We start from the raw sequence: 23,627 nt of genomic DNA, 5'->3' as shown, positions 1-23,627 counted from the left end.
CTTTGAGAGGCTTATTAGCCCTATGCAATGTCAGGTGCATCTTGGTTAGATGCGCGTCCATTTTCACTTTCTTTTGTCAAATTATGAGTAACTAATTCTTTTCTTTGGGTTGGGTTGTGGCTGTGGGCGGTGTTCCCCAGGCAGTGAGAGAGCCTGGGGCACCGCCCACGCCACACCCCTTCCCCTTTATATGGCCTGCTGCTCCCAAGACTATGCTGCTAGCATGTTCCCATATCGCTGGGTGATTTTAAACATAGGTTAGGGTGGGGACCCCGAGAGAAGGCTGCACGAGCCGTCCCTGCTGTTGAACTGATGTCTCTCTCAATAAGAGAAGGGTTAAGGACCCCTAATAAGTTAATAATGTTAATGCATAAGTTTGCTTCCATTATTTGTATTGTGAGATGCATTGGTTCTACTGCACCTGTTCTACTGCAATGAGCACAGTTGTGCCTTTGAGAGGCTTATTAGCCCTATGCAATGTCAGGTGCATCTTGGTTAGATGCGCGTCCATTTTCACTTTCTTTTGTCAAATTATGGGTAAATGGTTTACTGACCATGGTATTACTGTGCTCAATTGGCCTGCCAACTCTCCTGACCTGAACCCCATAGAATCTGTGGGATATTGTGAAGAGAAAGTTGACAGACGCTCTGGATGAGCTTAAGGCCACTATCGAAGCATCCTGGGCCTCCATAACACCTGAGCAGTGCCACAGGCTGATTGCCTCCATGCCACGCCGCATTGAAGCAATCATTTCTGAAAAAGGATTCCCGACCAAGTATTGAGTGCATAACTGAACATAATTATTTGAAGGTTGACTTTTTTTTGTTTTAAAAACACTTTTCTTTTATTGGTCGGATGAAATATGCTAATTTTTTGAGATAGGAATTTTGGGTTTTCATGAGCTGTATGCCAAAATCATCAATATTAAAACAATAAAAGGCTTGAACTACTTCAGTTGTGTGTAATGAATCTAAAATATATAAAAGTCTAATTTTTATCAGTACATTACAGAAATGAATGAACTTTATCACAATATGCTAATTTTTTGAGAAGGACGTGTGTGTGTGTGTGTGTGTGTGTGTGTGGTGTGTGGTGTGTGTGTGTTTTCCAAGCACTTTTTGGAGTTTTTATCCTTTGTTTTTTCCTTTGCTATTTTTCATTTTTAAGCGTTTTTTTAATGCAATGTTTCGCATTGCGATTTTACTGTGCATGCCACTGAAGTTAATTAACATGAAAATATAACTAATTAACTTCAAAATCAGATGCAATTTTTGCAAAAACAAATGTGCTTTTTCTACATTACCATAGAATTCCACTAAATACGAAACACACATCGCACACAGACAAAAGCATCACTGCAGCACAATTTAAAAATGCTGTATTACATTAAAGGGAAGGTTCAAGCAAAAAAAAAAAAATGAGATTCACTTACCTGGGGCTTCTACCAGCCCCATGTAGCCATCCTGTGCCCTTGTAGTCACTCACTGCTGCTCCAGTCCCCCGCTGGCAGCTTTCTGACCTCGGAGGTAAGGGCCACATTGCATACATTTTTACGCATTCCAGCTAGTGCAGGAACAAAAATTTACGCGTTTCACCACTAACGCGTAAAAATGTATGTGTTAATGTTCCTGCACTAGCGGGAATGTGTAAAAATGTACGCAATTTGGCCCTGACCTCCGAGGTCAGAAAGCTGCCAGCGGGGGACTGGAGCAGCAGTGAGTGACTACGAGGGCACAGGATGGCTGCATGGGGCTGGTAGAAGCCCCAGGTAAGTGAATCTCATTTTTTTTTTTTGCTTGGACCTTCCCTTTAAGTGTAAAAGAGCCCTTACAGTGCTTTTACTGTGTATTCAAATATGTCTCAGATTTCAAGTTTTCCCTACATTTTGTCTCAGATTGTGTAAGGTGCCATATAATGTGTCCCCACTTTCTAATGTTCTAATACTGAGTCTTCAGACACAGAGATTGGGGAACATGCTAATTTCTCACCAGCTCAATCTTTTGATTAAGGCCCGGTCAGTTCGCGGATCGGAAAGGAATGGATCTTAACGGATGCATACAGATCTAATGTTAACCTATGGATGTGTTCACATTGGTCTGTTAGAACGGATCTGTTCCGCACCATCCACTGAATGGACCGCATATTTAGTTCTGCAGCAATTTTTCCAGCCCGCTAAGCCGAGGGGAACGAAAACGAAAGCTGAAGCGCTGCATTGGGGCAATGAGGAAACGGGAACGTTTCTTCACACTAGTGAAGAAATGGACCGTTCTATCCAGCAAAATTCACTTTGCTAATGGGAGCCGGGGGTGGGGGGTGGGGGAGATGAATATGAGGAAACAAAACGGAAGCAGCTAAACGCAAACAGAGTGACAACGGATCTGATCGACTGCTAATCAGATCCTTTTTCAAAGTTCCGTTTGCCTCTTAACGCAAGTGTGAAACGGGCCTTAGACTGGGGGTTATTTGTGACTGCTACAAATGCACAGCCCTATTAGACTGAAAAGTATTTCTCAATGAACGCAAAAGGCATACAGATATTACCAGCAACAAGCAAATTCCAATCAATTGTAGATATTATTAGAAACAGGCCATTTCCCATCATTTGCAGACATTACCAACTGCAAGCAGATATAAATGACATGCAGCTATTACCAACAACAAGCAGATTTCAATAATGTGTAGATATTACCACTGTAAAGCAGCAAGAAGAAGATATTGATGACATGCAGGTAATGCCAATTTACCATTCACAGTCAGTGACCTGCACATAATGCCAAAAATAGGAAATGACCGGTGGATATCAACGTCTTACAAATAATACCATGAACTGGCAAATATTTCCAAGGGCATATAAATATTAATAACAACAGCCAGGCATTAAAAAAAAAGCAAAAAGTCCCACTAGACCGGCTTGCAGAGGGTCATTAATCAAGGGTGAGTGCCTACTTTAGAGGGTGAGGTGGTGGCTGTCACTGAAGAAGACTCCTGCCTGTCACAAGTCACCCATAGATGCCCTAGACAGTTTGAAGGACTTTGTTGTGTCTTCACTTGTCAATCATTAGACTCGTATAGGAGTTGTAGTGCTATCTAAGTGTGTTATGTAACTATGTAAGGCCCCGTTCACACTTGCGTTTTGGCATGCAAACGGACCGGATCCGGATCGTATCAGGACCTGATCCAGATTGGAACCGTACGGTTCCGATCCGGATCCGATCCGGACCGTTTGCATCAGGACTGCTTCAGGCTGCCATCCGGATCCATGGGGGGAAAAAAACAAAAAAAAAACAAAATACCTTAAAATTTGTTGGGGTCTGCAGAAGGTGCACCTGGTGAATCAGGTCCTCCGCTGTAGGCCTCACCTCCACCTCCGACATACTGCCAAACAGCTCCAGCACGTCTGTCACTGCTGCTCCACTCCAGATATGCTGGGCCCATGTGTCCCTATCCGAAATGGCCGCTATAAATCCTCAAAGGAAGTGGGGTAGAACGTCCGGTGTTGTCTCCAGTGTGTTCTGTGCTTCCGTTTCCCATTGGTTTTCTATACGCGGATGGTGCAGTCAGGCTTCGGTCCGGGTGCGTGGGCCGGATGATCCGGACCAAAAAATAGCGCATGTTGGAAAAGTGTTCGGAGTCCGGATCCGGTCCGGCTCCGTACTGTACGGAAGCGTGTGAATGTCCGCATAGCCTCTGCATTGCTATGCGGAACGTACGTTCCGTTCGTACAGTGTACGGTCCGGATCCGATCAGGCGGATCTGGACAGGGAACGCTAATGTGAACCGGGCCTAACTATCACTACTATCCAACTGATTTCCATGTGCACGAGGACTTGCTCCCTCCATATGCAACTGGTTATTGGTCTGCCTTTCCAATTGCTCTCAACTGTCAGGTTAGGGAAACACACAAACTCCTCTATGGACTTTTTATCCATGTAAGGCAACATATCCATAAATCAAACAATTGTTAAATTTGCAGATAATATGACTGTTATTGGGCTTTAATCAGACAATGAGTAAGCGGCATACAGGATCAAAGTTAGCAACCTGACAGCACGGTGTTACATTAACAACCTGTTGTTAAATACAAAAAAGACCAAATAAGTTATTCTAAACTTTAAGACCATCAAAAAGACTAATCACAAACTGATATTGATCAATGCAGAGGCTGTGGAGAGAGTTTCCAGCCTTAAGTCACCATCACAGAGGAACTGTCCTGGGCTGACAATGCTTTAGCTGTAATTGGCAAAGCACAACAATGCCTCCATTTTTTGAGAAATCTAAAGGTGGCCATACACTGGCCTGATTTGCACCCGTTTCGACAGCAGATTCGATCACTGGGATCGAATCTGCTGCCAATCGTTCACGTTACACGCCGAATTTCGATCCATTCTGTCCGATCCCATCGATCGCGCCGTGCGGAAAATAACCGTCGATCGCCCGCGGGTAAAGAGCGCATCGCTAGCGGCGTTCGAGTGCCCGACGACCGACGCAATAGAGCCGCATACATTACCTGCTCCGCCGGCGCGACTCCCGGGTCTCCGCTCTTCTCCGTATCGGCTCTGGTCTGGTCTCCTCCGGCATGCTTCCCTTCTTCCTGTCCCGGCAGGAAGTTTAAACAGTAGAGGGCGCTCTACTGTTTAAACTTCCCCCAGACAGGAAGAAGGGAAGCATGCCGGAGACCAGAGCAGACCAGAGCGGAGACGGAGAAGAAGATCGGTGACCGGGGGCAGTCGCACCAGCGGAGCAGGTAATGTATGCGGGCATGCGGGCGGGGGGAAGCGGCGGCAGCACCACCACAACAGATTGTGATCGGTTTCAGGCTGAAATCGGTTCACAATCTGTTTGCAGTAAAGGTAGCCATACGATCTCTCTCTGATCAGATTCGATCAGATAGGGATCTGTCTGCTGGTCGAATCTGATGGCAAATCGACCAGTGTATGGCTACCTTAAGGAGTGCTAACCTTTCACAGAAGATGCTGTTTAATTTTTACAGACGCACTATAGAGAGCATCTTGACCAGCTGCATGATGGCCTGGTATAATAAATAGCTGCACCATGGGCATTATAGAAGCTCTGCATCGCGTTATAAAAACAGCAGAGTTCTTTATTAGCACTGAGCTACCATCTCTCTATTATAAGACTCGCTGTATGAGAAGGGCCAAAAAAATATCAACGCTAACCCTCACCCTGGAAACTCTTTGATTGAGATACTACCATCAGGTAGATGTTCTAGATAAGTGATCTGCAAACTTGTCTCTCCAGCTGTTAAGGAACGACAAGTCCCACAATGCATTTGCCTTTATGAATCATGACTGTGGCTGTCAGGCAAATGCATTTTGGGACTTGTAGCAGCTGGAGAGCGAAGTTTGCAGATCACAGTTCTAGATCAATACCCATATGCACAAACAGACTGAAATTGCGTTACACAATGACTATAAACTGCTTGAACTAGAGTGTTTTATTAACCACTTGAGGACCGCCCCCAGCCGATGGGCGGCGGCAAAGTCCGGGCCCAAACGACCGCAATACGCCCATCGGCGGGGGCGGCTGCGGGAGTGGCTATGCGGTGATCGCGTCATTCGTGACGCGATCAGCCGCCGGGGACTCGCTCCGCCCACTGCTCGTAGTAACCCGCCGGCCGTTCGGAAGCGCCGGCGGGTTACTAGCACCCGGATCGCCGCTGCACATATGTATAATAGGCTTTGTAATGTATACAAAGCCTATTATACTGGCTGCCTCCTGCCCTGGTGGTCCCAGTGTCCGAGGGACCACCAGGGCAGGCTGCAGCCACCCTAGTCTGCACCCAAGCACACTGATTTCCCCCCCCCCTGCCCCCTGATCGCCCACAGCACCCCTCAGACCCCCCTCCTGCCCACCCCCCAGACCACTGTTTGCACCCAGTCACCCCCCTAATCACCCATCAATCACTCCCTGTCACTATCTGTCAACGCTATTTTTTTTATCCCTCCACCTGCCCACTGCCCCCTCCTGATCACCCCCCCACCCCTCAGATTCTCCCCAGACCCCCCCCCCCCCCCACCGTGTACTGTATGCATCTATCCCCCCTGATCACCTGTCAATCACCTGTCAATCACCCGTCAATCACCCGTCAATCACCCCCTGTCACTGCTACCCATCAATCAGCCCCTAACCTGCCCCTTGCGGGCAATCTGATCACCCACCCACACCAATAGATCGCCCGCAGATCCGACATCAGATCACCTCCCAAGTGCAGTGTTTACATCTCTTCTCTCCTCTAAACACCCACTAATTACCCATCAATCACCCATCAATCACCCCCTATCACCACCTGTCACTGTTACCCATCAGATTAGACCCTAATCTACCCCTTGCGGGCACCCAATCACCCGCCCACACGCTCAGATTGCTCTCAGACCCCCCCTTATCAATTCGCCAGTGCAATATTTACATCTGTTATTCCCTGTAATAACCCACTGATCACCTTTCAATCACCTATCAATCACCCCCTGTCACTGCCACCCATCAATCACCCCCTGTCACTGCCACCAATCAATCAGCCCCTAACCTGCCCCTTGCGGGCAATCTGATCACCCACCCACACCAATAGATCGCCCGCAGATCCGACATCAGATCACCTCCCAAGTGCAGTGTTTACATCTCTTCTCTCCTCTAAACACCCACTAATTACCCATCAATCACCCCCTATCACCACCTGTCACGGTTACCCATCAGATTAGACCCTAATCTGCCCCTTGCGGGCACCCAATCACCCGCCCACACCTCAGAACGTCCTCAGACCCCAGCCCTGATCACCTCGCTAGTGCATTGCTTGCATCTATTTCCCCCCTCTAATCACACCTTGAGACACCCATCAATCACCTCCTGTCACCCCCTAGCACACCTACCCATCAGATCAGGCCCTAATTTGCCCTGTGTGGGCTCCTGATCACTCGGCCAAACCCTCAGATCCCCCTCAGACCCCCTTCCGATCACCTCCCCAGTGCATTGATTGCATCTATTTTCCCCTCTAACCGCCCCCTGAGACACCCATCAATCACCTCCTGTCACCCCCCTAGCACTCCTATCCATCAGATCAGGCCCAAAACATCCTGTCATCTAAGAGGCCACCCTGCTTATGACCGGTTCCACAAAATTTGCCCCCTCATAGACCACCTGTCATCAAAATTTGCAGATGCTTATACCCCTGAAGAGTCATTTTGAGAAATTTGGTTTCCAGACTACTCACAGTTTTGGGCCCGTAAAATGCCAGGGCAGTATAGGAACCCCACAAGTGACCCCATTTTAGAAAGAAGACACCCCAAGGTATTCTGTTAGGTGTATGATGAGTTCATAGAAGATTTTATTTTTTGTCAAAAGTTAGCGGAAATTGGATTTTTATTGTTTTTTTCACAAAGTGTCATTTTTCACTAACTCGTGACAAAAAATAAAATCTTCTATGAACTCACCATACCCCTAACGGAATACCTTGGGGTGTCTTCTTTCTAAAATGGGGTCACTTGTGGGGTTCCTATACTGCCCTGGCATTTTAGGGGCCCTAAACCGTGAGGAGTAGTCTAGAAAACAAATGCCTCAAAATGACCTGTGAATAGGACGTTGGGCCCCTTAGCGCACCTAGGCTGCAAAAAAGTGTCACACATGTGGTATCGCCATACTCAGGAGAAGTAGTATAATGTGTTTTGTGGTGTATTTTTACACATACCCATGCTGGGTGGGAGAAATCTCTCTGTAAATGGACAATTGTGTGTAAAAAAAATCAAAAATGAGTCATTTACAGAGATATTTCTCCCACCCAGCATGGTTATATGTAAAAATACACCACAAAACACATTATACTACTTCTTCTGAGTACGGCGATACCACATGTGTGACACTTTTTTGCAGCCTAACTGTGCTAAGGGGCCCAAAGTCCAATGAGTACCTTTAGGATTTCACAGGTCATTTTGAGACATTTGGGTTCAAGACTACTCCTCACGGTTTAGGGCCCCTAAAATGCCAGGGCAGTATAGGAACCCCACAAGTGACCCCATTTTAGAAAGAAGACACCCCAAGGTATTCTGTTAGGTGTATGATGAGTTCATAGAAGATTTTATTTTTTGTCACAAGTTAGCGGAAATTGATATGTATTGTTTTTTTTTTCACAAAGTGTCATTTTCCGCTAACTTGTGACAAAAAAAAAAACTTCTATGAACTCATCATACTCCTAACAGAATACCTTGGGGTGTCTTCTTTCTAAAATGGGGTCACTTGTGGGGTTCCTATACTGCCCTGGCATTTTAGGGGCCCTAAACCGTGGGCAGTAGTTTAGAATCCAAATGCCTCAAAATGACCTGTGAATAGGACGTTAGGCCCCTTAGCGCACCTAGGTTGCAAAAAAGTGTCACACATGTGGTATCGCCGTACTCAGAAGAAGTAGTATATTGTGTTTTGGGGTGTATTTTTACACATACCCATGCTGGGTGGGAGAAATCTCTCTGTAAATGGACAATTGTGTGTAAAAAAAATCAAACAATTGTCATTTACAGAGATATTTCTCCCACCCAGCATGGGTATGTGTAAAAATACACCCCAAAACACATTATACTACTTCTCCTGAGTACGGCGGTACCACATGTGTGGCACTTTTTTGCACCCTAAGTGCGCTAAGAGGCCCAAAGTCCAATGAGTACCTTTAGGATTTCACAGGTCATTTTGCGACATTTGGTTTCAAGACTACTCCTCACGGTTTAGGGCCCCTAAAATGCCAGGGCACTATAGGAACCCCACAAATGACCCCATTTTAGAAAGAAGACACCCCAAGGTATTCCGTTGTATGGTGTATGGTGAGTTCATAGAAGATTTTATTTTTTGTCACAAGTTAGCGGAAAATGACACTTTGTGAAAAAAAAACAATTAAAATCAATTTCCGCTAACTTGTGACAAAAAAAAAAAATCTTCTATGAACTCACCCTCCTCCTAACGGAATACCTTGGGGTGTCTTCTTTCTAAAATGGGGTAATTTGTGGGGTTCCTATACTGTCCTGGCATTTTAGGGGCCCTAAACCGTGAGGAGTAGTCTTGAAACGAAATTTCTCAAAATGACCTGTGAAATCCTAAAGGTACTCATTGAACTTTGGGCCCCTTAGCGCAGTTAGGGTGCAAAAAAGTGCCACACATGTGGTATCGCCGTACTCAGGAGAAGTAGTATAATGTGTTTTGGGGTGTATTTTTCCACATACCCATGCTGAGTGGGAGAAATATCTCTATAAATAGACAATTGTGTGTAAAAAAAATAAAACAATTGTCATTTACGGAGATATTTCTCCCACCCAGCATGGGTATGTGTAAAAATACACCCCAAAACACATTATAGTACTTCTCCTGAGTACGGCAATACCACATGTGTGGCACTTTTTTGCAGCCTAACTGCGCTAAGGGGCCAAAAGTCCAATGAGCATCTTTAGGCTTTACAGCGGTGCTTACAATTAGGCACCCCCAAAATGCCAGGACAGTGAACACACCCCACAAATGACCCCATTTTGGAAAGTAGACACTTCAAGGTATTCAGAGAGGAGCATAGTGAGTCCGTGGCAGATTTCATTTTTTTTTTGTCGCAAGTTAGAAGAAATGGAAACTTTTTTTTTCTTTTTTTTGTCAGAAAGTGTCATTTTCCGCTAACTTGTGACAAAAAATAAAATCTTCTATGAACTCACCATGCCTCTCACTGAATACTTTGGGATGTCTTCTTTCCAAAATGGGGTCATTTGGGGGGTATTTGTACTATCCTGGAATTTTAGCCCCTCATGAAACCTGACAGGTGCGCAGAAAAGTCAGAGATGCTTGAAAATGGGAAAATTCACTTTTGGCACCATAGTTTGTAAACGCTATAACTTTTACCCAATCCAATAAATATACACTGAATGGTTTTTGTTTTTAATCAAAGACATGTAGCAGAATAACTTTCGCGCTCAAATGTATAGGAAATTTTACTTTATTTGAAAAATGTCAGCACAGCAAGTTAAAAAAGTCATTTTTTTGCCAAAATTCATGTCTTTTTTGATGAATATAATAAAAACTAAAACTCGCAGCAGCAATCAAATAGCAGCAAAAGAAAGCTGTATTAGGGCCCTTTTCCACCTGCAGTCGCTAGCGTTCACGCTGAACGCTAGCGATTGCTGAATCGCAAAACCGGCGATTCCCCGACGCTCGCGGCCGCGATTTTGCTATGCTATGCACTGCTTAGCAAAATCGCGGCAAATATCGCTCCGCCGCGCGTTCGCGTTCCCGTCAAAAGCGAATCGCGGTAGTGGAAATGACCTACCGCGATTCCTATGTTAAAAAGCAAACCGTAGCGATTGTAAAATCGCTAGCGGTTTGCGTTTCAGTTTGCGCTGGTGGAAAAGGGCCCTTAGTGACAAGAAAAGGAGGTAAAATTCCTTTAGGTGGTAGGTTGTATGACCGAGCAATAAACCCTGAAAGCTGCAGTGGTCTGAATGGAGAAAAAGGCTCTGGTCCTTAAGGGGCGAAAAGACTGTGGTCCTTAAGTGGTTAAGCAGTTGTTGGCCAGATCAGGCTGTTATCAACCCATGTCTGGGTAGCTTAAAGGACATCTGAAGTGTGAGGAATAAGGAGGCCGACATATTTATTTCCTTTTAAACAATGCAGATTACTCTTAGCCACAGACCCTGAACAAGCATGCAGACCGGATGCTCTGATTGAAGTCTGACTAGATGAATCACATGCTTGTTTCAGGTGTGTGATTCAGAAACTACTGCAGTCAAACAGATCAGCTCTACTGCCATGCTACTGGAAATAAATATGGCAGCCTCTATATGCCTTTCACTTAAGTTATGCTTTAACCACTTGCCGACCGCACGCTTGTACCGTGCGTCGGCAAAGTGGCAGCTGCAGGACCAGCGACGCAGTACTGCGTCGCCAGCTGCAGGCTGATTAATCAGGAAGCAGCCGCTCGCATGAGCGGCTGCTTCCTGTCAAATCACGGCGGGGGGCTCCGTGAATAGCCTGCGGGCCGCCGATGGCGATGGAAATAATCCGCTTTGTTTACATTGTACGGCGCTGCTGCCGTAAGGCAGATCGGCGATCCCCGGCCAATCAGCGGCCGGGGATCGCCGCCATGTGACAGGGGACGTCCTGTCACAGGCTGAACAGGACGGATAGCGTCCTGTGCAGCCCCGATCACCGGGGGGACAGGTAGGAGAGGGAGGGGGGTGAATGTCGCCGCGGAGGGGGGCTTTGAGGTGCCCCCCCCCGCCAGCCACACGCAGGCAGGAGAGATCGGACCCCCCCAGCACATCATCCCCCTAGTGTGGAAAAAAGGGGGGTGATCTGATCTCTCTGCCTGCACCCTGATCTGTGCTGGGGGCTGTAGAGCCCACCCAGCACAGATCACATAATTCAATGCTGGTCCTTAAGGGGGGGTAAAGGGTGGGTCCTCAAGTGGTTAAAGACAGCAAGCAACATTTTGTCCAATATACTAACAGCCATGGTGGTGTTTGAGCTGGAAAGGGTCCCAGGATTTCCACTTCATCTTCACTTGATTGGCAGCAGGTACACTCATAACACTTCTGACAGCAGTTTCGGCAAGTCCAACGACATAGCAGCAGATCAGAGATTTTGGAGAGGAACCCCTGTAAAGGAAACCAAAACAAGCAGCAAGGTAAAAGCTCATCACTGGATAATAACACCAGAAAATATGGCCCTCATAAAATCCATATATAATCTTTAATGCCTATAGCAATTTTTGGCAAACTACAATATGTCACAGTGCAATTCCCTGCAAAAACAAGTCCTTTGAGGCAAAAATCTATAGTGAATAATGGAAACAAATAGGTTTCATGCAGTGGTGTAAGTACTGGGGATCAGCTCTTCATGCAGCCAGTTGCTTTCTCTCTTGGAAGTGGAAATTACAGGGGAAACTTGTTGGGGGGAGGGGGGGGGGGGCAAGCGTGTAAGAATGACAAGAGAGACAGAGAGAGAGAGAGAGAGAGAGAGAGAGAGAGAGAGGGAGAGAGAGAGAGAGAGAGAGAGAGAGAGAGATGGCCGTGCTTGTTTATTGGGGGAGGGAGGATGATGACAGCAACTGTAATTGGGGGAGGAGGAAAGAGGGTTTAAAGGTGGCTGCACTTTTATATTGGGGAGGGGGGTAGCTACACTGGTTATGGCAGTGGGTTGTAGCAGCATAAAGTTATAGAGTAGAATGGTGGCCACACATGTTATTGAGAGGTAAATGGTGGCAGCACTTGTTACAGATGGGAAGGGTGGTTATGGTGGCTGCACTTGTTGCAGATGAGCAGGGTGGTCAGTGGCATAGCAATAGGGGTTGCAGAGGTAGCGACCGCATAGGGGCCATTGGGCTAGAGGGGCCCACCCCTCAAACACAGTATTAGCTCTTTATTGGTCCTGTGCTGATAATATTTACTTCTATAGTTGATTTGAATAGTAGTAATCATTAACACCCCTTCTTGCACCTGATATTGTGGTTGTCCTTGATTGTTTTTGCTCTATTAAATCAATTGTTATCTATAGCATGCTTGGGGGGCCCCAATGCTAAATTTGCACTGGGGCCCACAGCTTCTTAGCTACGCCACTGAGGGTGGTTATGGTGGCTGCACTTGTTACAGATGAGAAGGGTGGTTATGGTGGCTGCACTTGTTGCAGATGAGAAGGGTGGTTATGCTGGCTGCACTTGTTACAGATGGGAAGGGTGGTTATGGTGGCTGCACTTGTTACAGATGGGAAGGGTGGTTATGGTGGCTGCACTTGTTACAGATGGGAAGGGTGGTTATGGTGGCTGCACTTGTTACAGATGGGAAGGGTGGTTATGGTGGCGGCACTTGTTACAGATGAGAAGGGTGGTTATGGTGGCGGCACTTGTTACAGATGAGAAGGGTGGTTATGGTGGCTGCACTTGTTACAGATGGGAAGGGTGGTTATGGTGGCTGCACTTGTTACAGATGGGAAGGGTGGTTATGGTGGCTGCACTTGTTACAGATGAGAAGGGTGGTTATGCTGGCTGCACTTGTTACAGATGAGAAGGGTGGTTATGGTGGCTGCACTTGTTACAGATGGGAAGGGTGGTTATGGTGGCGGCACTTGTTACAGATGAGAAGGGTGGTTATGGCGGCTGCACTTGTTGCAGATGGGAAGGGTGGTTATGGTGGCTGCACTTGTTGCAGATGGGAAGGGTGGTTATGGTGGCTGCACTTGTTGCAGATGGGAAGGGTGGTTATGGTGGCTGCACTTGTTGCAGATGAGAAGGGTGGTTATGGCGGCTGCACTTGTTGCAGATGGGAAGGGTGGTTATGGTGGCTGCACTTGTTGCAGATGGGAAGGGTGGTTATGGTGGCTGCACTTGTTGCAGATGAGCAGGGTGGTTATGGTGGCTGCACTTGTTACAGATGAGAAGGGTGGTTATGCTGGCTGCACTTGTTGCAGATGGGAAGGGTGGTTATGGTGGCTGCACTTGTTGCAGATGGGAAGGGTGGTTATGGTGGCTGCACTTGTTGCAGATGAGAAGGGTGGTTATGGCGGCTGCACTTGTTGCAGATGGGAAGGGTGGTTATGGTGGCTGCACTTGTTGCAGATGGGAAGGGTGGTTATGGTGGCTGCACTTGTTGCAGATGAGCAGGGTGGGTATGGTGGCTGCACTTGTTACAGATGAGAAGGGTGGTTATGGTGGCTGCACCTGTTGCAGATGGGAAGGGTGGTTATGGTGGCTGCACTTGTTGCAGATGGGAAGGGTGGTTATGGTGGCTGCACTTGTTCTATGACTCCACAGGGGTCACCATGAGTGTGTGGTGGAAAATATAGGGTGTGCTCCAATCAAGGATTTGCTGGGAGGGGACACGATTTATGCCCTTTCATACCAAAGGATAAGTAAACTGATGTAATTTCACCTGTCCTTATGCCCCTCAGAGACCCTCAAAAACCATAAATTAAAACATAGCTCAGAATATTTAAAATTAAAAGATTGGGCAGCAGAGACCTACTGCTCCCATTAGGTATGTAGGAGACTGACTCCATAATTCATTACATCAAATAACTTGGGGTTTGGTGCTTCCAATGCCCTGTCATACAGATTAGATGTGGTGTAAGAAACCCCTTACGTATGTCACACGCTGTATGTATGGAGACAGCCACCTTAGAGGCTATATAAGAAGTGCCTAGTGGTGTAGGGGGATGTTGGCCACTGCTCTGCAGTCTCTGAAGCATAAGTGTATGGGGCATTAGTATAAAGGTGCGTACACACACACTACTTCCGTCATCGACGGGTCCGGCAGACCCTCCCGCTGGGCGGACATTCAGCTGCTGAGCGGATTGTTCAGAAACAGCCTTATCAGTCTGCCAACAGCACGTGCACACGTGCTACTGTCCGCTGAACGTTTGCCCAGCGGGAGGGTCTGACGGACCTGTCGTTGGCGGAAGTAGTGCGTCTGAACGCACCTTAAGGGAACATAGATTTGTACTTTCACTTATCCTTTCAATTATATAACAGGCAGCTAAATAACATGCACTTACGTCATTTATTGGCTCCAACTGTCCTTTTGATATCCACAAAGAAGCAAATAGAACACATGAAAAATAAAAAATAAAACAATTTAGTGTTTTATTAACCAATGTCTATGCGATAAAAATGGTTTAAGCACATATTTACATTGAATGATACGCTTTATATGATTGAATTGCTGCCCATAGTTTGTATTTAATTGGAAAACAATGTGCTATTCCCATCATCTTGTGTTTAAACTATACTGAAATAATTAGCAATCTCATTAGGGATGCATTAAATCCCATTTTGCTTTAGGTTAAACGCTAGTCATTATGGTTAGTTAACACAAAGGCCTGCAGTGACACTAAACTCATTAATTTGGCTGTTATCAAATGTTTCTTATGCTTTACCTATCAGAGTCTAATCAATGCATCTAATTTACTCTGACACTCCCACATATGTTTGTAGCTAATGATGAGTAGCGCAGTCCAAGCTTCTAGATAAGCATACTAATGCAACTCAAAAGAAATGTAAAAGACAATTGAAGTGAGAGGAATATGGAGGCTGCCATAGTTATTTACCAGTTGCCTGGCAGCCCTGCTGATCTTTCATGCAACAGTAGCGACTAAATCACACACAACCCAACAAGTATGCGGCAAATCCAGTCAGACGTCAGTCAGAGCACCTGATCTGCATAGTTATTCAGGATCTATGGCTAAAAGTATTATGCTAGGTACACAGGATACAATTTTCTGACAGATTTACTGTCAGATTGATTATTTCCAACAGGTCAGATCTGATTTCCGATCAATTTTCCATAGAAGTGAACGGAAAAATGGAAACCATCGGAAATCTGATCAGAAAATTGTATTGTGTGTAACTAGCATAATGCTGGAAATACACGGATCGATTCTGGCGCTCGATTCTGCACCCGATCATTTTGCCCGCTCGATTCTCTTATCTTCCGCTCGTTTTTCTTATCTTTTTTCAATTAACTTCAATAGTGAGAGGCAAAACGATCGAACGGTGATCGGACACGTCAGAAATGATCTATCGAGCCATCTTAATCGCTCAGAATCAAGCCGTCTATTCCCAGCATAAGAGGCGTAGGATCAGCAGGACGGCCAGACTATGTGCATTGTTTAAATTTAATAGGGAATAAATATGTCAGCCTCCATATCCCTCTCAGCTCAGGCTACCTTTAAAGGGAAACTGTGCTGGCTATTGTAGGAATTGTCTCTGAAATGCTTACATGTTTACACAATACAATTTTATATCAGTTTTTAATAAATTGTGCAAAATTTTGACAAATTAATGTTCAATACAGGATGGAGCCATACTACTCAGCTTGCAAAGCTTCATCATATTTGAAATAACAGAGGGAAGTTGTAGCTGAGTGTCCAGAGACAGCTCTTGAAGCAGAACTCCACAAAATGCCATTGAACTGGGCATTCAACATTTGCAATTTATACCTTCTAAAGGGGCCCATACACTCATTGATTTCAGCCATCGATCGATCGATTCTATAGAATCGATCGATCAGAAATAAATTCTTTCAAATCTATCGATCGATGGATTTGTGGCTGATTTCGATTGATTCGATCTATCTGACAGGACGGAAGATCTAGGTCAATTTGCTGCTGGCAGCAGATCGATGGCCCACAGAGTTGCATTGGATCTAATGGTCCAATAATGCATTTAGATAGATTTCCAATAGATATCATTCTGAAATCTATTGGAAATCTGTTCCTAGTGTGTGGCACACATCAGATTCCTGTCAGATTCGACTTGACAGGCATCTGACAGAAATCTATCTGATATCTAATCTATAAGTGTATGGCCACCTTAAAGAGTAACTGTCAGGCTGCAGAAGCTAATTTAAACCTCTATTCTCCTGTGTTAAACAGTTTAGACAGAAGCCAAAAAGGCATTACTAAAGATAAAAATCTCTCTTACATTTGATGTGTGCTTATCAGCAAAGTTAAGCTCCTAAGGAGGACGCAAGCCGCATTCCATACTGCAAAGCATTCTGGGGCCCTCCCCTCGGCTGCTAAGGAGAAGACGGGATCAAGTTTCAGCAGCTTCTAACTCAGTCCAGCCACAGCACAGATAAATCTCCGGGCAGAGTACACTGCAGGAGTCCGCTATTGTTCCTAGCCACATGGCTCATTAATATTCACTGCACACTGTGTTATTTAGTACGAGCTCCTCTGTGATCAGGAAGCAGGCAGGACATGACGACACATTTGGCTTCACAAACATGGAACCTGCCATGGGCTGTCAGGAGCATCATTCTCTGCATATACTATATAAAAATTCTGTGAAATCCAAACGTGGACAGTGAAATGCATATGTAATGTAAGTACAGCCAATCTTTAGCTACTGATATATGTGTTTATTTTCTCTGAGACCTTATACCTAACAGCTCCTCTTTAAGGAAAAAATTTTATCCTTCCAAAGCCATCAGCTGCACAAGTTCAATACACGCATATTTAACGGTGTCAGTAGATAAGCAGGGAAACTGAATACTGTATTTGCACTGCAGCATCTAGACCAGTAGCGTTATCTTTAAACACAATCGACTGCTTGGCTGAAACTGCTTATCATTGTTGAAACCATAGGAACTAGCGTGAAAAAAATGCTCATTAAGGGCCTAAAGCCCAATCTACACGATACGATTCTTTGTATGATTCGATTACGATTCTATTTACGTTCCAATTAACTCCAACATGTCCAATCAGGGTTCGATTCAATTCAATTCGATTTGCCATTGCCATTTAATCAGATCGTAAGTAAAATCGTAATTGAATCGTACAAAGAATTGTATCGTGTAGATGGGGCTTAAAGGTGGCCATGCACTTATAGATTTTCAGCAGACTCGACCATCAGATAGATTTCTGTCAGATGCCTGTCAAGTTGAATCTGAAAGGAATATATCTGATGTGTGCCACACACTACGAACAGATTTCCAATAGATTTCAGAATGAAATCTATTGGAAATCTATTGAAAATCGATCTAAATGCTCTAAATGCATTAGTGGACCATTAGAACCAATGCAACTCTATGGGCCATCGATCTGCTGCCAGCAGACCTAGATTTTCCATCCTGTCAGATAGATCAAATCGATTGAAGTCGGCCACAGAACGATCGATCAATAGATTTGATAGTATCGATTTCTGATCAATTCTCTAGAATCGATCGATCAATGTCTGAAATTGACCAGTGTATGGGCCCCTTTAGCCCAATAACGCAGTTGTTCTCTCTTCTGTATACTTTTCAGCATCTGTAGCGCTGATGTGTTGCTGAAAAGCGGACACATCAGGCTCTAAAGAAATCAGTTAATCCCTTTTACTATTGTATTGGTGTTACAGAAGTCTTATTGCACTGTAGGCCCCGTTTACACTCTGCAACACAAAACGAGATCGCAATCACCTAGTGATTGAGATTGTGATTTTGCATTGCAGTATTCTGTGATTTTTCTGTGATTTTGTTTTGTGATTTTCATTCATTACCAGGAAAATACTACATGCAGCACGTTTGCAATAGTTAGAAATTGCAAACATAATGCAATTGCTGCAGTGTGAGTAATCCCATGGGATTACTTGTGCAGCAAACGTGGGCTGAAAGTGCCTCAGTGTGACCGAGGCCAAAGGGCCGATTTCCTCTAAAGCCTAATGCAGCCAGAATCTGCAGTGCTTACCCACACACGAGTTGAGTGGGGAAACGCTGCCTATACTTTCAGTGGTTTGCTGTCCAAATTGCATTGCAGTGCGATTCTGACTGGCATACTGCAGTTTCCTGAAGCCCACACCTGATTCCCTATAGCCGTGCATGGCACAGCTAAATGATTCGGATGCATACTCGCATCACTACAAGGACATTTTTAAAGTGATCTTTCCATTATGGTCTGTAGGCAAAAAAATGTTTTTCCAAAACTAACAATCCCTGATAACACAAAATCTTGAAGCAGATCATTTCTTTTTGTTAGAAGCTAGATGAACCAAATTTTATATCACACTGACATGGCTGCAGTGCACACTTCAGAGATCAAATTTAACCTTTGAAGATGAAAATAAAAATATGAGGCTCCAAGAACGTTTTATATAGTATTGCTCATACATATAAAATGAATTACTGTATCTCTTGAGTTTATTTTCAGCCTGAGTTTGATTAAAACCATTCCAGGATAACACAGTGTGCCACATTAGACCATAAACTGTGTCAGAGGAGATGAGTCCAGGGTCTTATGGTGTAGTCACACATAGGGCAAAACTTTGCTTATTTACATTGTATTCTCCCCACCAGGAAGCACATCAAAACAGTATTTCAGTCATTCAAGTTCTTATACACTTAGCTTGTCAGCTCCCCATAGACCCGTAACATGTTGCCTCTTAAGGCACTTACTACCTTACAACCAACCACTCCCACAGGTACCCGCGAACTGAGACTTTCAGCAGACTTTTCAGCTGCTGCACTGTTCATTCCACACTGCAGAACAGGTTCATCTAAATCAGTTTAAAGGTGGCCACACACCATACAATTTTTTAAATATCTGTTCAATTTAAGAATTGCAATCAATTTTTCTGACTGATTGTAACATTTCAAAAATATGACCAATGTAGCACACACGTATGTTCAATTTTTCCCCCAATTATGATAAAAATGATTAGAAACTCTGACAAAATTGCTACGGTGTGTATATTAATAAATTGACAATCCAACACACACCATACAATCTTTACAAAGATTGAGAAAAATATCTGGCATTCCAGATCGATTAAAATCGAAGAAAACGGGAAATCCGATTGGATTTTTCAGTCGAATGGAAAAAAAGCTTTCGATTTTTCGGGAGATCCGATTGTTTTTATCGAATTACCGTAAAATCGGATCATTTTATTGTATCGTGTGTGGCCACCTTTAGAAAAATTGGAGCTAAACTGGTGCAAAACTGGAGCACGTGCTCAGAGCAAAGATTGTAAATGGTTACTTTTGGACTTGTTTTCCATCATTTAAACCTGTTTTGCTCCTTTTTTCCTTGCACTAGTTTTGATAAATATGCCCCAATATTCTGAACTATAAATAGTAGTTGGCCTCTTTGTTGACATGAATAAATAGGATATCCACCCTCTAAAATACAGCACCACCTAGTGTTCACAGACAGCAGAATTCTGTACGTAAATAAACACTGCACTATGCGATCAGTACCTATTTATTATTTATTCAAGTATTTATATAGTGCCGACATATTACGCAGCGCTCTACAGAGTTTATTGTCTTGTCACTAACTGTCCCTCAGAGGGGCTCACAATCTAGTCCCTACCATAGTCATATGTCTATGTCATGTAGGGTATGTATCACAGTCTAGGGCCAATTTAGGAGGAAGCCAATTAACCTATCTGTATGTTTTTGGGATGTGGGAGGAAACCGGAGTGCCTGGAAGACACCCACGCAGACACGGGGAGAACATACAAACTCCTTGCAGATGTTGACCTGGCTGGGATTCGAACCGGGGACCCAGCGTTGCAATGCAAGAGCACTAATTACTATGCCACTGTGCTACCTAAGAGTAAAAGCTATGTGCACATGCACAATAGCTGTCACCTGAAGGGATTAGACCAGGTCCACAAGGCGACAGTTCTGAGCATGGTTGTTATACAGAGATGTTGCTTGGCTCTTACTATGCAGAGATAAGGAGAAATGAAAGAGTGGCACACAATGTAGTGACTTCCAGCAGGTTGCTTAGAGAGGGGACAATTATCTTGTTTATCACTAGCATTCCAAAATCTGGTGTGTCAGAACTTGAACCGATGTCAGGTGCAGTTGTATACACACTAGGTTCTTGTCTGAGATGGCCCAAAACAGCCACCTCAGCTGAGTTCCATCTACCATCTGTACAGAGTGGGTGGAAGGAGTAAACAATGTTTCTTGAAGGGGAGATTGTGGGCAATGTGTAGCTAAGTGTACAGTAAACACACACACTTAGGAAAATGGTACATAGTGATGAATACTGCAGGGCACTTCCCCTGTAATGCAGCTAGTCATCATGCTGTGCAGTGTAGCAGGGTCCTATTGAATATAACTGAATGGGGCTGTATATCAAGTTCATCAAAAAGTTTTCAGTCCGAGCTTTAGCACCCAGCAGGGCACTACACTGGTGTGAAGCTATATATTTAATAAATAACACCTCGAATCACCACTCAGCAAAAATTTCTGCTTTGCTTTGAACTGAGACACCCTATTAGAGTAAACATGCTCTCTGCCATCTGTCTCTGCTGTCCTCCTGTTCATGTGTACTGTTTGTTTACCAGGGAGAGCATCTGACTTTGGTATGACGTGAGAGAACACTAAGTCTACAGTTCCACCTAATATTGCACATTTCGGCAGGAGTGCTCTGTGGCGATTTGTGGGGGTTCAGGCTGCAGGTCAGGGAGCACACTCTATAGGGGGTGGGGGTATTATAAAGGCTGCTGGAGGCCTGGAAGAAGTGCCCTGCAGGGGGAGGGGGTAGATAGGCCTTCAGTGGCGGGATTTATAGAAGCAAGGAGGGGAGGACAAAGGATAGCAACGTGCATCTTCAGTCGGGGTGAGTGAGAGAATTATGCATTCGGATGTTGGTAACAATCTGGCATGCCTAGAATGGATTGTCGAATGTTCACACTTATGCTATGTGCAATAGTGTTACAATACACTGCTGCATGCATTTTGTTGCACAGCGCACTGCTGCCCCACTGTCCCTGAATGGTGTTGGAATAGGAGAGAGACACAGGTGCTGCATGTACAAACGAAAAACCATCTGGTGCTGCATGTACAAACGAAAAACCATCTGTATCGTATGATGGAAACGAGGCCTTAGATGATGGCCTCAGAAGGACATACTAGATTCTCAGCCAAGACAGGCATTTATAGTCTGTGCTGGTCAAGTTAAGTCCAGCAGTTTGTGTAGGTAGCATAAACGACAACCGAAGTGACGTGTGACATGATGAGATAGACATGTGTATGTACAGTGGCAATCACACAAATAACTAGGATGTGTTCTTTTTTTTTCTTTCACTGCCTGAAAAAGTTAAACATCAGGTATGCAAGTGGTTGTTCCTGCCCGGGTTGGGGCCGGGTCATACTATAGCATAACCCTCACTGATAAGTAATTTCAGCCAAAAAAAACTTTCCTGTCAGTAAATGGTTTTCCTGTCAGTAAAAGAGCAAGAAAAAAGATAAAAATGGTCAATAATTCATAGATTTGAGCTCTAGCATACTTGAATGAAGGTACCATTGAGCAGAGACAATGAAACAGTAAAAACGTAAAGAGACATTGAAGTCTCTTACAAATCCTTTTTTATGACAAAATCCTGATTAACATATTAGCCCTACCTAAACCGCTGCTTTCCCCCTGATGTACACTATCTAAATCCCCCCAAACTCGCCCTTCCTCTCCCCTGCAAAAGCCTCGACTTTCTTGGTTGTGGATTTTGCTGCTGTTGGAGGCAGAGCTATGAGCCGCAGCTCTGCCTCCATTCCCGTCTATCAGCGGCGGATCTCCGCCTCTCCCCTGCCCCCCTCAGTGAAGGTAGACTGAGAGGGGCAGGGGAGAGGCGGCGATCCGGGCTGATAGACGCGCTGAGAGGCAGAGCTGCGGCTCATAGCTCTGCCTCTCACGAAAGCGATGCCCGGATTGCCCCCCAGGGAATATGGGGATTTAGATAGTGTACAGCGGTGGGAATGCGGCGGTTTAGGTAGGGCTAATATGTTAATCAGGATTTTGTTATAAAATGAGGATTTTTTAGAGACTTCAGAGTCTCTTTAAAAACTAGATTTAAATATAAAATAAAACTGATGGATATCTAAAAAAAAAGTCATTTTAGGAGAAGGGGGGTAGATACACTTGTTTTCTCATCAGTTTATTTTCACCTCTGACATCCTTTAATTTGTCACGTATTTGGTAGTATATACAGGCGCTGATCCAAACTTTATCTCATGTGTATGTTCCACCAGCTGCTCAGGATCAACCACATCCACAATCGGTGTACAATCGGAAGTACCAAGCGCTGTGGATTTGTATGCATCCTTTAATTTGTAGTTAGGCTTCATAGGGGTGGGTGGGGGTGTTGTTGCTATTGCCTAGGCTGCAGGCCTCATATTATGGGGGGGGGGGCATAATAGGGAGACAGCTTTGTAAAGGAGCCTGGCACATGGGAAACACTTAAAGGGGTACTACTGCAAATAATAATAACAATATGCACAGAGGGCATAATATTTTGCATAATGCTCAAAAAAATTGTTCAAGAGCGTAATTGATTACGAAAGCCACCTGCTGTGCATATTTATCTTCACGTCAGATCCTAGGTGCCTGCAATGTAGAAAAAGCACTAAAGAGGGACATAGGTGGCATTTGAGGGGGCCCACGGGGGTGTGCAGAGGAGGATTATTTAAAAAATAAAAAGTTTTCATTTGATTAATTTATTTCGATCAGTTTCCTTGAAATATTTTACGAGCTGTTTATTTAGGTATGGTGGAAAATGTTGTCTTATCAATCTACAAAATGAATTGTTTTTATTGAAATGAAAATAATGATAAATTGGTTGAGGGGGCTCCCTGGCCCAGAGTGAAGATATTGCTCTGCTATCCCTACACAACCAGTGCTTCTAGTTTTCTTTCTCGATATTTCTCCCTTCTTCTTGACCTATACCTTTTGCTTCTCTTTCTTTCCTGTTCTTTTTGGCCGACTGTAGAAGCAGCCATTCAGGTGTTATTGATGAGCAGAGGTTATATCCACTATAGTTTATGTTTATTTTTATTTTTTTCTTGATGTAGACTAACTTAATGTCTGCTGGTATGAATGTTTAAAGTGAGACAGTATAGTTTACAGATTCACAAAATATTACGATACAATTAACAATGAACTAGTCTGATGTTAAAGTAGCTATTGTTACATAGAATGTGTTATGTGAGTTTCATACATTGTATTTGTATTGCTTCATTCCAAAGAAAACTATTGAAACAGAATATAATAAAAAAAAATGAGCCATGGCCTTGATTCACTGAATTCAGTTAAAATTGCCATGCACAGAAACTGCACAGCAATTTTACCGGTGCTTACGACAGCAAACACTTTATGTTGCTGGCAGCAACATTGCCCTGCACTG

The 23,627-nt window shown here is 44.4% G+C and overlaps 1 protein-coding gene across 3 annotated transcripts in view; it reads right to left on the bottom strand.

The window, feature by feature from the left end:
• SYT17 (synaptotagmin 17) overlaps positions 1 to 23,627 on the bottom strand; it is a 263,433-nt gene that overhangs the window by 167,878 nt on the left and 71,928 nt on the right. For all 3 annotated transcript variants that reach the window (XM_068246850.1, XM_068246851.1, XM_068246852.1), the window contains exons 2-3: positions 14,516 to 14,533; positions 11,477 to 11,625 (exon numbers count right to left, since the gene is read on the bottom strand). In XM_068246850.1, coding sequence (XP_068102951.1) covers positions 11,477 to 11,625; positions 14,516 to 14,533 — 167 coding nt within the window. The remainder of the gene's footprint in view (positions 1 to 11,476; positions 11,626 to 14,515; positions 14,534 to 23,627) is intronic.

The sequence above is a fragment of the Hyperolius riggenbachi genome, chromosome 7 (assembly GCF_040937935.1).
Source record: "Hyperolius riggenbachi isolate aHypRig1 chromosome 7, aHypRig1.pri, whole genome shotgun sequence".
In the NCBI taxonomy this organism is placed as follows: Eukaryota; Metazoa; Chordata; class Amphibia; order Anura; family Hyperoliidae; genus Hyperolius; species Hyperolius riggenbachi.
The sequence above is the reverse complement of the archived record's forward strand: the minus strand, read 5'-3'. Positions and strand labels throughout refer to the sequence as shown.